This window comes from Manacus candei, unplaced genomic scaffold, assembly GCF_025592945.1.
Source record: "Manacus candei isolate 608988 ecotype Guabito, Panama unplaced genomic scaffold, ASM2559294v1 h1tg000053l, whole genome shotgun sequence".
Classification (NCBI taxonomy): Eukaryota; Metazoa; Chordata; class Aves; order Passeriformes; family Pipridae; genus Manacus; species Manacus candei.
The window spans coordinates 485,197-499,471 of record NW_026138101.1 but is presented as its reverse complement, the minus strand read 5'-3'; the positions used below and the strand labels follow the sequence as shown (position 1 = coordinate 499,471).

The 14,275-nt window shown below is 44.5% G+C and overlaps 1 protein-coding gene across 1 annotated transcript; it reads left to right on the top strand.

Annotated features, from left to right (window-relative positions):
* Positions 1-4,059: 4,059 nt before the first annotated feature.
* LOC127477437 (uncharacterized) lies at positions 4,060-14,246 on the top strand. The gene is made up of 11 exons (XM_051801780.1): positions 4,060-4,404; positions 6,505-6,639; positions 7,850-7,974; positions 8,245-8,313; positions 8,495-8,608; positions 9,307-9,422; positions 9,716-9,771; positions 11,207-11,259; positions 12,011-12,138; positions 12,723-12,879; positions 13,753-14,246. The coding sequence occupies exons 1-11, from the start codon at positions 4,192-4,194 to the stop codon at positions 13,802-13,804; spliced, it is 1,218 nt and encodes a 405-aa protein (XP_051657740.1). The 5' UTR covers positions 4,060-4,191; the 3' UTR covers positions 13,805-14,246.
* The last annotated feature ends 29 nt before the right edge of the window (positions 14,247-14,275 follow it).

Below are 14,275 nucleotides of genomic sequence, written 5' to 3'. Positions count from 1 at the left end.
AACAAAATCCAGCTGCTCACGTGCCTGTGTTTGTCTCTGCTTCTGTGCTGATATACTGAGAACTTTAGAAAAACTTGAGTTTATGTGTAGCCTTCTGTTTCCCAGCAGTTGGGTTTCACATACTAACAGAAATCACTCAATGCCAATGTCTCTGCTATTCAAACACAAGTCAACATCTATAGGCACAAAATCATAAGAGCTGATCTTTCTCTAAAACTTCCTTTTCCCTCTGTGTTTTCCTTAATGTAACTAATATGTCATTTATCAAGGAATAAAAGTGAATATTATATTATATTACATTACATTGCATTATATTGCATTATATTACATTATATTATATTATAGTGGCCGAAATACTACAATTACCCAGGAGTTACAAAAAAAGTTAGGTACTGTGCTGTCTTTTTTTTTTAGCAGTATCAGCAACACTGTTGAGATTCTGGAGTGTGTCCAGGGAAGGGAACGGAGCTGGGGAAGGGTCTGGAGCACCAGGAGCAGCTGAGGGAGCTGGGGGGCCTCAGCCTGGAGAAAAGGATGCTCAGAGGGGACCTTCTCACTCTCTGCAATTCCCTGACAGGAGGGTGGAGCCAGATGGGGATTGGTCTTTTCTCCTCAGTAACAAGTGATAGGACAAGAAGAAACAGCCTCCAGTTGCACCAGGGAAGGTTTAGGTTGAATATCGGGAAAATTTCTTCACTGAAAGGGTTGCCGAGCCCTGGCACAGGCTGCCCTGGGGCAGTTGTGGAGGGATTTAAAAGCCGTGTGGATGTGGCACTGGGGGACGTGGTGGCCTTGGCAGTGCTGGGAGAACGGCTGGACTTGATGATCTCAGAGGGCTTTTCCAACCAAAACAATTCTGTGACTCCATGGCAGGACTGTGCCTGTTGCCAGCAGTTCCCACACCTGCTCCATCAGTGAGAGCTGCTAATTCAGCGGAAGTTTTGCAATCCATTTCGGTGGAACTGATGTTTAAGAACTCCTCAGTGTAAGTTCTGCCTTCGGCCACTGTGTGGTGCAGCGCTTGTTTCTGCAGCCCCGGGGCAGCCTAAAGAGTGTTTGTCATGCTCACCGTGTGACGCTGGCAAACAGTACCTCCAGATGCCAATGCAGGGAGATATAGTGTATAGACAAGGTGGTTATTTGGCATTTTTTTAAAGAAACATCAATATAATGACATATAACTTAGATACAAACTGAAACAAGGAAATTCTCTCCCAGACCTGAGCTTTCCTGAAGTACAGGCACAACTGGGGCTCACACTACAGATGTGAGTCCAGTTGTTATTTCTGGATGTCCTGGATGAAAATCCAGGCCATGATGCATTTTTTTTTTCTCTTGGCTCTAATTTCTGCTCAAACACTTCTTGAGCGCCGTGACAGCTTTGCACAGCAAGTACAGTCAGTGCTCACTGCACTGCAAAGACCTTGAGAAGCAGTTTGGACCTGGGAGCTAATCTGATTTTGCAGGCCCTTGATTTCTGAGGGTGGCAAGGTGTTTTTTTCTCCTGGAATATATTTCTAACAGAGCCATTTCCTGTGCCAGACTGCTGGATTTAAAAGAGGCAGTGTCGTTTAAAGTGTTCACTGTGCAATGAGAAGTTTGATGGTCAATATTGCAGATGCTCAGGAGCAAGGCAGCAAATTTATGCTAACCAGAAATTCTTACATTCAGTTTGCTTTTTCTTTATGTTTTAGTACTGTGCATCAGTCACAGGTTCCTCATTTCCTCCTGATCTCAAAAACAAACCAGTTGAGTATTTTCCTCCTTATGCTTTTGCTAAGCTGTGCAGCAGCTCTTAGACTTGTTCTAAGACACACAGCATTGGTATTGCCATGCTAAAAACATTCCCAGGCATGTCAGGACTTTGGTTCTTCTGCAAGTCCTGGTGGTTTGGAACCCATTCCCACCACAAACAGTATTGCCAAGATAAATTGTTTGCCAGAGATAACTTCGGGTCCTCAAACAAATTACCTAAGAAATGTTGAAACATAACTGCTGCACAAAACAAATTGTTTTCGTGCTTCCTGTCCTCTTAGGAAGGAATGGAGCTTATCTCTGTTCCAGATTCCATAGAGACACACACAATGCCTTCACGTGAGTTGGATAGACTCTGGGAGTTTTGGAATGCTTCACATATCAGAGGAACATATGAAATATTCACGCCCCATTTATCCTCCCCTCAGAAATGCAAATACTGAAATTCAAAGGATTTGTGTGAGGACTCCCAACAGTTTGGCAAAAGGCAGCAAAGCTGCTCAGGGGCCGCATTGGGAAAAGAAGGATGAGTTTAGAGGAATCTGTCATTTGTTGTAGCCCTTTCCGTCTCAGGCAGACTGTAGATGCTGAGGGTTTAATTATGTGCATGTTTGTAAAGTCCCAAAGGTTTATCATTTGTGTAGATATTTCCCCATTGAATCCTGCTTTGTGTCAATAATGTGTTTAAATTCTAACTAATTCTAGCTAAAAAGAAAAGCTGTTTTTCATAATCCATTCCCTTTGCAGCCTTTCTCTGGACTGAACCACATCTGCAGGGCTGCAGGTGCAGGGTGATAACATTGTGACACATCTCCTATTTTTAGACCATTTTCAATCCCTCCACAACACAGTCTGAAGTAAGAAAATAACCTTATTATCTCTCTGGCTCTCTGCCTACCCTATGTGGTTAACTTTAAGATGTACCCTTTTGATATTAACTGAAGCAATGGTGATTTACAGAAATTAATTTCTGAATATCATTGTCTGAATCTCTTGTTCCTTCTACCCTTCTCCTTTTGAATTGCTGTGGTCCATGGGCAGCAATAAAGAAATATAGTTGTGCTTGGTCTCAGAAAAGGGGAACTGTGTAAAACTGAGGAAACCTTTTAAGAAGGTAAAAGGAACTCCTAAGACGCTAAAAGCTTTTGGAGAAACAATGAAAACATGATCACCAAGGCAGCCCAAGTGCACATCAGTATCAGGAAAGACTAGATAAAGGGCAAAAAGGAGCAGCAGAGCTCAGGAAGTTGTTAAAAACAAGTTACATACAGAGAAGAAAATCGAAAGAACCATAAGCACTGATCCGTTAAACACAAACCACAGCAGAGGTTGTTATAAAACCAAACTGGGACAATTGAAACAAGGCATAAAAATGTACAATAAATGCTTTTTCAAGTAACAGGGAGTCTGCTGAGAAGTCTGTAGAGCTAACAGGGAGTCAAAACACTCAGGAGACAAAGAAAGTGTGGGTTCTGAGAGCGCCAGCTTTCTCTACAGTGAGATCAGCTGCACTTCAAATTCTCCTGAGAGGTTGGCTTTGTTTTAGTATAGGGAAATGAGACTAAATGGTTGGTAGATGCAAAAGGAGTGCGAACAACTCTTGTGCAGTCAGCCAAAATATAGCTCCTAGAAATGATACCTACAAGAGTCACTGAAGGGATGCCTGCTGTGGGTAGGGGGGTTTTTTGGTACCTTAGATGAAATGGGCTGCTGAGTCTTTTCCCTGCCTGTTGGCAGGAGCCATCAGTGGGAACGAGAGTGAAGAACCCACTTACACTGGGAGCCCAATAAAACAAGATCAGAAATCACGGAATCAGAGTAGTTTGAGCTGGAAGGGTCCTTTTAAAGGTCACCTAGTCCATCTCCCCCCCGCCACAGGCATCTTCAACTAGAGCAGGTTGCTCAGAGCCACATCCAAGCCAGCCTTGAATGTTTGCAGGGATTGGGCATCACCACCTCTGTCTGGGCAGCCAGTGCCAGTGTTTTACCACCCTCTGCGTAAAAAACTTATTTCATCTATCTAATCTTAAACTGACTCTCCTTCAGCGACACACATCAAAGAGCTGGGAACACCCACAGCCTTCATCCTCGGGGAAGAGATCCCAAAACCTGCACCCGAGCACTTATCCCGGAGAGTTTCCTAGGAACTCGGCCCCGTCTCTGCCTGAACTTCCCTTTGGAGTGCGCAGTAAATAAACAAAAGGAGCAAATGCAACTTCCCGGGATGAGCTCAGCGGTCGGGACAAGCCCCTCGCGGAAATGAGCCATCCCGGGACACGGCGTTGAGCGGCCCCGGTCGAGGCGGGGTTTGGGGGCGGCCGGAGCCGGGGTCGGAGCCGGAGCCATCGCCGCTGCTCGTCCCGCGCCGTTCCTCATCCCGCCCCGCTGCTCATCCCGCGCCGCTCCCGGTGCCGCCGCTCCCGGTGCCTCCCGGCGATGCCGGCGCTGCCGGCGCTCCTGGCGCTCGTGGCCGCGGCGCTGCTGGCGCTGCTCGGGGCCCGGCGAGCGGCCGCCCCCGGCGCCTGGTCCCCGCTGAAGCGCTGGGCCCTGGGCTGCCTCCTGCTCTGCCACGGCGCCTGGAGGCAGCGGGCGGCCGCAGGAGGCACCGCCGAGCCGCGCCGGCCGCGCCCGCTCCGCCCCGACCCCCACGTGAGTGTCCTGGCACCCCCGATGCTGAGACCCCCTTCCCCGGGAGCTCCTTCTGCGGCGCTCCATTCCCGCTCCCTGGCAACTCTGCCTCTCCCATTCCTAGCATCCTTATGTCCTTGCAGCCCTGGCACCCCCCTGCTGCCCTGGCACCCCATCCCCAGCATCCCCATGTTCCTCGCGTCTTGGAACCTCCATTCGCTGGAACGCAAGTTCCCCCAGAACACCCTTTTGCCTTGGACCCATACTTCCCTAGACCCAGGCTGCCTCCACCTGCACCCCTCTGCAGCCCCTGTATCCCACCCCTGACACCTCTCATCCCTCAGGTACCCCCATTCCCGCCATCCTTCATAACCCAACCCAACCCCTGAAGCTTGGGGACCCACATCCTTCCCCCCCCAGTCAACACATCCAAGGGAGGGCGGGAGATGTCACCTTGACTGACCCTTGCAGGGAGAGGGATCACCTCTAGTCCGTCCAGTTGGTGTCCATGGGGAAAAAGCAGATGCACTATGGGACACAGAAGCATTTTAATTTAGTACATTCAGTGAATTGAATCTAATTTTGCAGGTGCACTTGTCTGCTTAATAAATAAAAAGCCCTTTATCTACAACCTGTACCTTGCCTGGGTCCATGGAGCTCCCTGCCAAAATACTCCTGGTGCCTAAAAGGGAGATTTGTGTGGGCTTTGCTGTGTTATTTGGTGAGAGGGGGAAGCAGAAAGGCTCATGAGAAAGGATTGCCCTCGCTTTTCTTTGCCTCATCAAGATTCAGCTTGCAAATGCCAGCTGAGATTTTGGATCCTGAGTAATTTCTGCGAAAAATCAACTCCTGGCTAACATTTCCTGGAGTGCATTGAGGCTTCTGCTTGGCCTTTAAGAAAAAGGAAACTGTTTTCTCCAGCTTTTCCTTTCTGCTAATTAAACTGCTGCTTGGAGCGTTTGAAATGTTTTGCCAGTCTCTGAGATTTGATAGGGCAGGAGTGATACCATCTTCCAAATCAGACTGACATCCAGGGTGGTTTGAGAGAGAGCCAAGGGGTCTGTGCTTTCCACTCTGCTCTTCCAAGCAGGAACACTGGAGTAATACTTCCAAGAGAGGCCTAAAAACAGATGTGGAAAATGCTTCCAGGAATGGTGTCTCTGAATTTTTTACACTAGAGACTTTTTCTGTGTGTATTTCTAGACTCTGTGCCCTCCAAATCCCCCCTTACCTTATGCATAATAATCTGATTTTAGTGGCTTTGGGGATTTTACAAGGGCTACTTTTTTAGGAGGAGAACTTAATCCACACCCCAAAATGCATACAGAAATTTAAATTTCCACATTCCTGCTTTTAGAATTTTACTTTGAGCGACTTCTCTACAAATATGTGAAAACACACATCAGAGTTTGAACTTGCGGACTTCTGTTCCAGGAATTTTAAAATTTGCCCTACACCATCCCAACCTCTAATTATGTTGAAGTCCAACATTTCCTAGTTACTTTCCTACATTTCTTTCTAATCCTTTTTCCTTTTTACTTCTGTTTCCCCTATATGTAAGTTGTCCCACACACAATTTGATGCTAGAGGGGGAAACAGCATCTTCGTGGCTGAGTTTCATCCTGACAAACACCCTTTGTGAGGACACGTTTTATAAGGATTTTGGTCAAAGGAGCTTCTTGTTACAAAATAATCATCTTAATTCAGGGTAATATTTCACCTCATCCATGGCTATCATGCAATAATTATGTCCCCTCTCTAAAACTGCTTCTCATCTGCTTGCTCTCTTCATTCTATGTTTGCTTTGATGAGGAGATGGGCAAAAAAGAAAGGAAAAATGCTTTTGTGGCAATGAATGATGTGACTATTGCACACCAGATTGTCTGAATGTTGTGGATCTGAGTCAATTTTGAGCTGTCCTGTCTCATGACTGAGGTTGCACTGCTGTTTGCAAAACTCTGTCTGTTTGCTGGAGTTCCTGCTACGAAATACAAAAGCGAAAGTAAAATTTGATTCCTAAGAAGTCTATGGAAAAAAAAAAAAAAAAAAAAAGAATTACTGACCTTTTCCCCTCCCTTTCCCGCCTCCAGCAGGAACTGAAATCCATTTCCCTTTCCCCAGGCTCTGGATTCCATGTACTTTGCTGGCTTTGCAGAGACCAACAAGACCTTTGTGATCGCTCGTCTTGCCAAACGCCCTGCGGGGATGTGTGAGATGTGGCTCTTCCTGAGGGTGGAGGGAATAGGGCAGTTTGAAGTAAGTGGTGGCTGTGGGGTGACATCCAGGAGCGGTGCTTCACTCCTGCCTTGAACCCCTGGGAGTACCCCGAGCAAAAATTAATGTTCTCTGTGTCTTCACCCCCTTAACATCCCACCAGTAAGACATCGGTGATGTGTCTAAAGGCAGTGGTAGAACTGGCCAGAGTTATGATTATATCTCATTTTTTTTCCCAGTAGGATCTGACACTCATTCCCTTTTTCCCATAATGTGCAAAACCCAGCATATTTTCTTTAAAAATAGCTTGGTAATTCTCCCAGGAAGAATTAGAGCCTCCAGTCTTTCCCATAAGGCATAGCACTTGGTTAATTAATTACATTGTAGGGCCATGGTTGATTTTTTTTCCCTTTTTTAATGAGTGAATGCTATAAAAACCATTGTGAAATTGCCTCTTTGAAAGAGAAGAGAATGTTTTTAGGGAATTAGATGTACATCTGCTTCATTCTTGCTGAAAAGAAAACTGTATTAGTCCTATATCTTGCCTGTGGCTTTGTTTTTTTTGTTAATAGTGACTACACAGTGAAGAAGAGAAGGTCTGACATAAATCCCTTTGCACTCAACTATCTCTATTCACAAATTTGTTTTGCTAAGTAGCCAAGACCAGAAAAGGCAGGAGAAATCCCATTTGCAGAATATAGAAAAATAAAAGAGAATGTTGATGTACATTATTTTGGTTTTTTAATAATATTTAGTATAACAAGATACTTTGTGGCCTTGTTCCTCAGAACTGCCAGACAAGTTCTGGACCTTCTTAGATCCTTTTCTACAGCAAGAGGATAAACTGTCTTTTAGAGAGGTGGCAACTTTAGGGAACAAGGCATATTTTTCAAAGAGCAGATGTAGAGTTTGGGGAGCTTTCATGCACTAAATCACTTCAGAGTTTCATCAAATTGAGACTAAAAATAAATTTAGCCCCAAAGCTCTGCGTGACTTGGCTGTAATCTTGACAGTGTAAGGAGCTGAGCTCATGCAGTGACCTCCCTTCACACAACTTGTATTATCTGAAACAACAATGTGTTATATCTCAGGTGTTTTAGGTGCAATTTTCCCTCTTTAATAACCTGATTACCAGAGCAATAGAACTGAAAGGCCAGTTCAACCACAGAGGACCCTCAGAGCAGGAATTCTCCCACGTTGCAGCCTCACAACTGAATTAAGCACGTTTGCCTGAAATGTTTCCTCTTTTTAGCACCCACAACATCCCAACATGATGGTGCCTGATGAGTCTGAAGAGATCTGGAGTGGAGGAGGGCTCACTATTGAATACTTGGAGCCCCAAATGTGCTGGAAAATAAGCTTTGATGGATTGCTCAGGTATTGCAGCACTCTCTAGTTCCATTTATCTACACTTGAGACCGAGGCTTTTTCAGCACTGTCTGGAATTATATTTAAGCAACTCGAACCAAAAGCCATTTGGTAACTAACACACATTGATTTTTAAGGAATGAAAATATATCTGGTAATACTATATATTACCATTCTACCTTAGCACACAGTAGTATATTCCATCCATTTCCAAACATATAAGAAACATTTTGTTGTTTGTTTAGGAGTGATATAAAATTATGGTGCTTTTCCTTACAGGAAAGGACCCTATAGACAGCAGTGGAGTGAAGAGGAAGGTGATCTTGTACCAGTTAAATTCTCTTTGCAGTAAGTGTTTCACCTTTGCTTTGGGATGTACAATGGGTTCATGGTTCTTTTAAAATGGCAGAAATCAGTATTTTCCAATAAAATATTAAGATTGCCACTGTCAGAGTAGCAAGTGCACAACTTGGCATGGTATGAGCTGAAAGCTAATAATGTCTTTTTACTTTTTCCCCTCTTTTCCTAGTTGGGAGAACTTCACAGAAGTTTTTAACTTTAATGTTGACAGTCACCCCAGCACATTTGCACGAGCTTTCGCCCAGGAACCCTGGACCATCCAGTTCTTCCAGAGGGTCAAAAAGTGAGAGGCAAGATTGATGTCTTCTGGGGTTAATAGTAATTTTTCTACAGATCTCCTCAGTTTTTATCATGTGTTATATTTGATTTTAGAAGGTGGGTTTCATCTGAAGTGCTCTAATCAAGGATGTGGCTCCTGTCAGGTGTCTCCTGGTTTCAGCACCACACCAAACCTGGCAGGTTCTAAGGAGGGTCCTGCACAGAGACAGGGTCTTCCTAATAAGTGGGTGAACAGACCTGTCCAAACAGTTTTGGTCTATAAAACCTTAAGCTTCAGAAATATTTCTTATTGTGTCTTTTTTCATTGATTTAAGGCAGCTTCCAAAGTCAGTGATCCAGGTATAATTAAGCAAAGGATCGAATATAATCATATGAAAGAAGAGCAGAATTGGGTGTTTTAATTACTATACAAGCTTTGGAAAACTGAAAAAATGAGAAGAAAATATGAGTGTGTTGTCTAAATAGAAGGAGAAAATTTGTACAGCAGTAGTGTGTGGTCTTTGGTGATACCTGCTGATTTCTAAGCAGCAAATGTTTGGCAGCCCAGCAGTTTTTATAGTCTATTAAAGCTGGCATAGCCATGGTCCAGATGCTCTGAAATCTCCTTCGTTGTGGGACATAAATCCATCAGATTAATATTCAGGCTTCTTGAGGAGACTTGATGATGTTGCCCATGCTGGTTCTCTCTTTTCTTTTTTCCAGACAAAGGGAACAACATTTCCGACACGAGCAGTGGGGCCAGTCTGTGGGAGAAATTGAAATAGAAAATCATGAGAAAATTGAACTTTCCCTCAAAGGGGTTCGGAGCCACTCTTATGGTAACAGCACCAGAAAGAATTCCCACTCTTGGGAATGCCTTCACTATAGCTGGTACTGCCAGGGCACTGGGACTAAAAATTGTCTTTAAAAATAACCAGTTCCATGGCTGGGCGTGAAGTTGAGACATTTCAGAGGAAATACCATTAACTATTTTGGGGACATGCATATGCTTACAAGCTTATCAATCACTGGCTATTTCTTTATCCAAAGTTAATGACAAGTCAAGTACTGTTGGTTCACATTTTCCAGCAATGGTGAACTTTAGACTGGGTGATTTTGTTCTTTTTTGCAGGTATCAGGAACTGGGCTGAGATTTACCGTTATGTCATGATTTTGGCACACTTTGAAGTAAGTATTACCATATTAACAATGTGCTACTTGACCAGGAAATTGTTTCTGAGCTTGTCAGCTATATTTAATATCCAGAAATAAGGTGTTGGGAGCATCCTCAGTGTGCAATCAGAAGTGCTCACCAGTGCCATCATCAGCACATACCAGTGTTGGAAGCAGCTCTCAAAAGCAGAGCTGTGTGTGTAAAAGCTGAGATTTTACAACACTGTTGAACCAAAAGTTGTTTTGGTGGCTTGTAGCTGTTTGGTTTGGGGTTTTTTAAAGAAAAATTAAATGGGCAGCTTTACAGGAGAGATTCTCAGCTGCTGCAAGTACCCAGCACTCAGTGCTGCTGCAGTGCTGATTCACACTAATTGGGAGCCTGAGGTGTTTGAAGCATCCTAAGCCTTCGTGACAGCACTCAGGAAATATTTTGGCCTGTGCTGAGCTCTAATTCTCTCTTTGCCCTTGTGGCTGGAGGAGAATCAGGGCTGCTAGGACAGCACAGCCCCGGGGAACTGCTGAGGGCTGGCCCTGCAAGCTGCCAGCCAACCCCACCAGATGCTCCTGAAAAGGCATTTCCTCTGCCAGCTCAGGCATAAAGAATTCTAAACTCTCATTATAGGCAACATTACAGGAGTTAAGAGTGAATTCAGAATAAAAGTTCTTTTCCCAGATATGTGCTGGCCGACACAAAAGCACAGCTTGGAAAATCCCACCTATGTGCAGATCCAGCAGCTGCTGTGATTTAACATGTGCCTGTGTACCTTTTAATAAATCTGTGCTACGGCACCACAATGTGTATAATCAGGTAGCAACCTCTCCCTTTTTGTCATAGCTATTCAGAACTCAAATAACTGTGGCTGTTCTACTTCTAATTAAAAGCCATCTGACTTTGCTAAGAAGTTTACTGCTGTTTGAAATTTGGAGTCCTCATACCCCGAGTGTCTGTACATTTATAGCATCACAGAGTAGGCTTAAATTTGCCTCAGAGCAGTCCAAGTGGAGCATGAAGGGATCCAGACTGAAAGGCAGAGAAGAAATTAATAAGAACATGAGATTCTAGCTCCTTCTTATTTAACATTTTTCCTGTATGCTGCTCTTGGGCACAGAATATAGGTTAGAAGAGGTATCTGGTCAAAGAGGGGCCCATCAGTTTTGTACATCTTTGCAGGTGTTGTTTCCCCCCTCTTATATCCTCTTGCTGTGGACTTTATGTTGTCCTTAATGTCCTCAATTTATCCTTAATGTTTTTGATTTATGTTCTTGTACTCTCATTTGCAGCCAGACATTTATGGAAGATGTACTGAGAGGAAGAGGATTTAAAGTATGAAGTCATAGCACATTGCATAACCTGAGTTATATCCAATGTCTTCTTGGTCAAACCAGTGAATAACCCACAGAAATGAGTCTGCAGAAATTTGACTGCTTTTCCTTTTTTTCTCTCTTGCAGGATGGGACTGCAGCACATTTAACAGTTATTAACATTCCAGCTACCACAACTAAGTAAGTAGCCAAGGAAGTTTATGTCTTAATGGTGATCAAAGCTGCTCTGCAGGACATCTATAGACACATCCTTGCTTTGAACCTGTATAGCCCAATTTCCATCCATATCCTCTTCCTTCCTACTCCCTTCACCCAGTTTTTCATTTGCAGTTAGTCACAAAGACAGCTTTTACCTTCCTTTGCTTCCTTTCCACTCAATTACTGTTGGGCTGATGCAGCTGCCTGTGTGAGCGTCAAGATAATTTAGAGGCACCAACTGAGCACTTTCCAGGTGTTTAAGAAGGTGTGTCCAACTGTAGTGGGGCATTCCACGGGGAGCCCCACCTTGCTGACTGGTGCTCTGTGCATCCAGAAGATTAAAGACCAGTGTTCATTGCCCTGGGACCAAGATTGCTCCAAGCCCTGTCCAGCCTGGCCATGGACACTTCCAGGGACGGAGCAGCCACAGCTTCTCTGGGCAGCCTGTGTCAGGGCCTCACCACACTCCCAGGGCAGAATTTCTTCCCAATATCCCATCTAAATCTGCCCTCTGGCAGTGGGAAGCCATTGCCTCTTGTCCTGTCCCTCCAGGCCCTTGTCCACAGTCCCTCTCCAGCTCTCTTGGAGCCCCTTTAGGCACTGGAAGGGTCTCCAAGGTCTCCCTGGAGCCTTCTGTTCTCCAGGCTGAAAAATCCCAATTCTCTCAGCCTTTGTGCTGGTGCATTTGAGTTTTGGTTGAACTTTAAATCTGCTCCACTTCTCTCCCCCTCAGCCTCACTGTAGGTTATGTGTTTTTCCCTGATGGGAGGAAGGCTGGCATTGAGTGGTCCAACGCCTCTCTGGCTGAGATGGCTGAGGATGGTGTTATCAAGGATGAGTATGGAGTCAGTTTTACTGCAGGTAAGCTAAATGTGGTCCATCTGCCTTCAGCTTTTTGGGATGAAGTTAACTTAGTGGAGGAAAGACTATTCAGTGAAATTCCATGTGATCCTGGGGACGAATTTGAGAGCTGAATGCATCATCTTGCACCTTAAAAAATTTACTTAGAATCATAAACCCATGGAATGGTTTGGGTTGGAAGGGGCCTTAAAGACCATCCACTTTCAACCTCCTGCCATGGGCATTCCTGTGCTAAAGTTAAGTTATAGGTGTAGTGTGTCATGGGTAGAACTGTGTGCCCACTGCAGGATCAGGATTCCAGGCATCTGAACCAGAGGGAGAGTTACAGATTCTTTGTGCTGACTGTTACTTATGCTAGTCCACATCAGTTATGTGATTTTCAATTTTGGATGTCAAAACATATGTTATGAGTGGATTCAGCTGGAAATGTGGTTGATCAAAGGTTTTACTTAATTTACAAAGCAGCAGAAGAACAGTTACTCTTTAAGAAGAAACAGTACACAAAAATAATAGACATTGGGATTTTTTGAGGTAAAATATCGCTGAAGGTTGAAGACATTCTTCCCTTTTTGCTCTTATCCAAGGTGGCAAGGACTTTGCTGTTTCTGCAGTGCTGGATAAGCAGACCTGCCCCGTGGTGTTCAATGGCCTGGTGGGAAGTGGCGTTTTCCACGAGTGCATTGCAGATTTCCAACTGGATGGGTCAACACAAGGCTGGGGCTTGGTTGAATTTTATTACAGGTAAAATAATGACAAGCAAGAAGAGGCAAAGAACTCCCATTCCCCTATATTGACCTATGTGGCTCCATATTTGAAGCATAAATGCACAGATTTTTTATCTGATATAACAAAATATCATTCCTTTAGTGCTTTATATGTTTATTAAGTTGATAAACACTCCATATTTTATAGAAGGAATGATTGTGCAAGCACTGTGTACTTGAAACCAAACCACTTGTTCAGTGGTTTGTTATAAAGGTTTGTGTAGGATCTTATATAAGTGTCCATACAGGTTTATGAGTTGGATGATCCATTTTGGACACTGCCTTATTCTGTCCCATGATTGTCACAGTCTTTTACTGGAATCTTTTTTCCTATGGAGTCTTTTCTCTCATGGAAAAAAAAAAAGGCAAATTTTGTTGTTTACATTTATTTTGCTTTTTAAAATAAACACGAATCCTTGGCTGTCAGAGGAAAGGCCATAGATGGCTTTCAGGAGATTGAGAGCTCAGCTGCTTCTGAAAACCAGAAACACATAAAGCACATAAAACAGGCCACTGAACTGCCAAACACCCCCTGGTTGAACTAGAATGTGAAGTTGCTGCCAGGTACCTGCTTCCCTCCCTTTGCTCACTGTCCAAACGTGCACGGGGGGAGGAAATGACCCAGCACAGAAAGTCTCTGATAAAACCCAAACAGGGCACGTTCTGCAAGCCCAGACCAGTCCTGGATGTTTCTGAATCCGCCTCAGGAAGGCTTAATTTGGCAATGCTGACAAAGTTCCCGTCTCATATCTGCTTCCAAATCAAAACCATGTTAGAAATGAAAGGGTAGGTGTCTGGTTCTTCCTCTTTGCCACGAGACGCCAACTCAGCGTTGCTGCTCTTCTTACAGGGACGAGGCCGCCCAGCTGGTTCCGAATTTGCAGCTTGGTCCCAAAACTTAAGGACCTCACCCTGCCACTGATGCCTCTCCCTCATGATCATCTACAAGCTTGTCCCAGCTATGTTAGCAAGCAGCAGCTTTCCAAAAAAGTATTATTCTCTGCAAAATGCACAGTTTGGAGTGTGGAACTCGTCACCGGATGCTGTGGCGGTCGGGGCTATAAAAGGATTTGGAGAGAAATGAGATATATTTTTATTAGTGCAGCTCTTAGTGGTTGCTAACCATGGTGGTCTGGAGGCAGTTTAAAGGAGAGCTCTGAGCAGCTGATTGCAGGAGGAGTGCTCTGGGAGGGATCACCCCACGCTCTGTCCCTCAGTGTTGTTCCTAAACTGCAGCTGCTCCCCACCATAAAGCCCAGGACCCCGGGCTGGGGGGATCTCTGACCCAACTTAGCACCTCTTCTGTTCTTTCAGGTTTGTTTTTTAAATAAAAGCTGTATCTTTCCAAATTCTCTTGTTGTTGCAGTCATTAA

Coding starts and splice junctions, on each gene's coding strand:
- LOC127477437 (XM_051801780.1), top strand. CDS start 4,192: ATGCCGGCGCTGCCGGCGCTCCTGGCGCTCGTGGCCGCGGCGCTGCTG. Junction 7,975..8,244: donor AGCTTTGATGGATTGCTCAG/GTATTGCAGCAC, acceptor TTTTCCTTACAG/GAAAGGACCCTATAGACAGC. Junction 9,772..11,206: donor TGATTTTGGCACACTTTGAA/GTAAGTATTACC, acceptor TCTCTCTTGCAG/GATGGGACTGCAGCACATTT.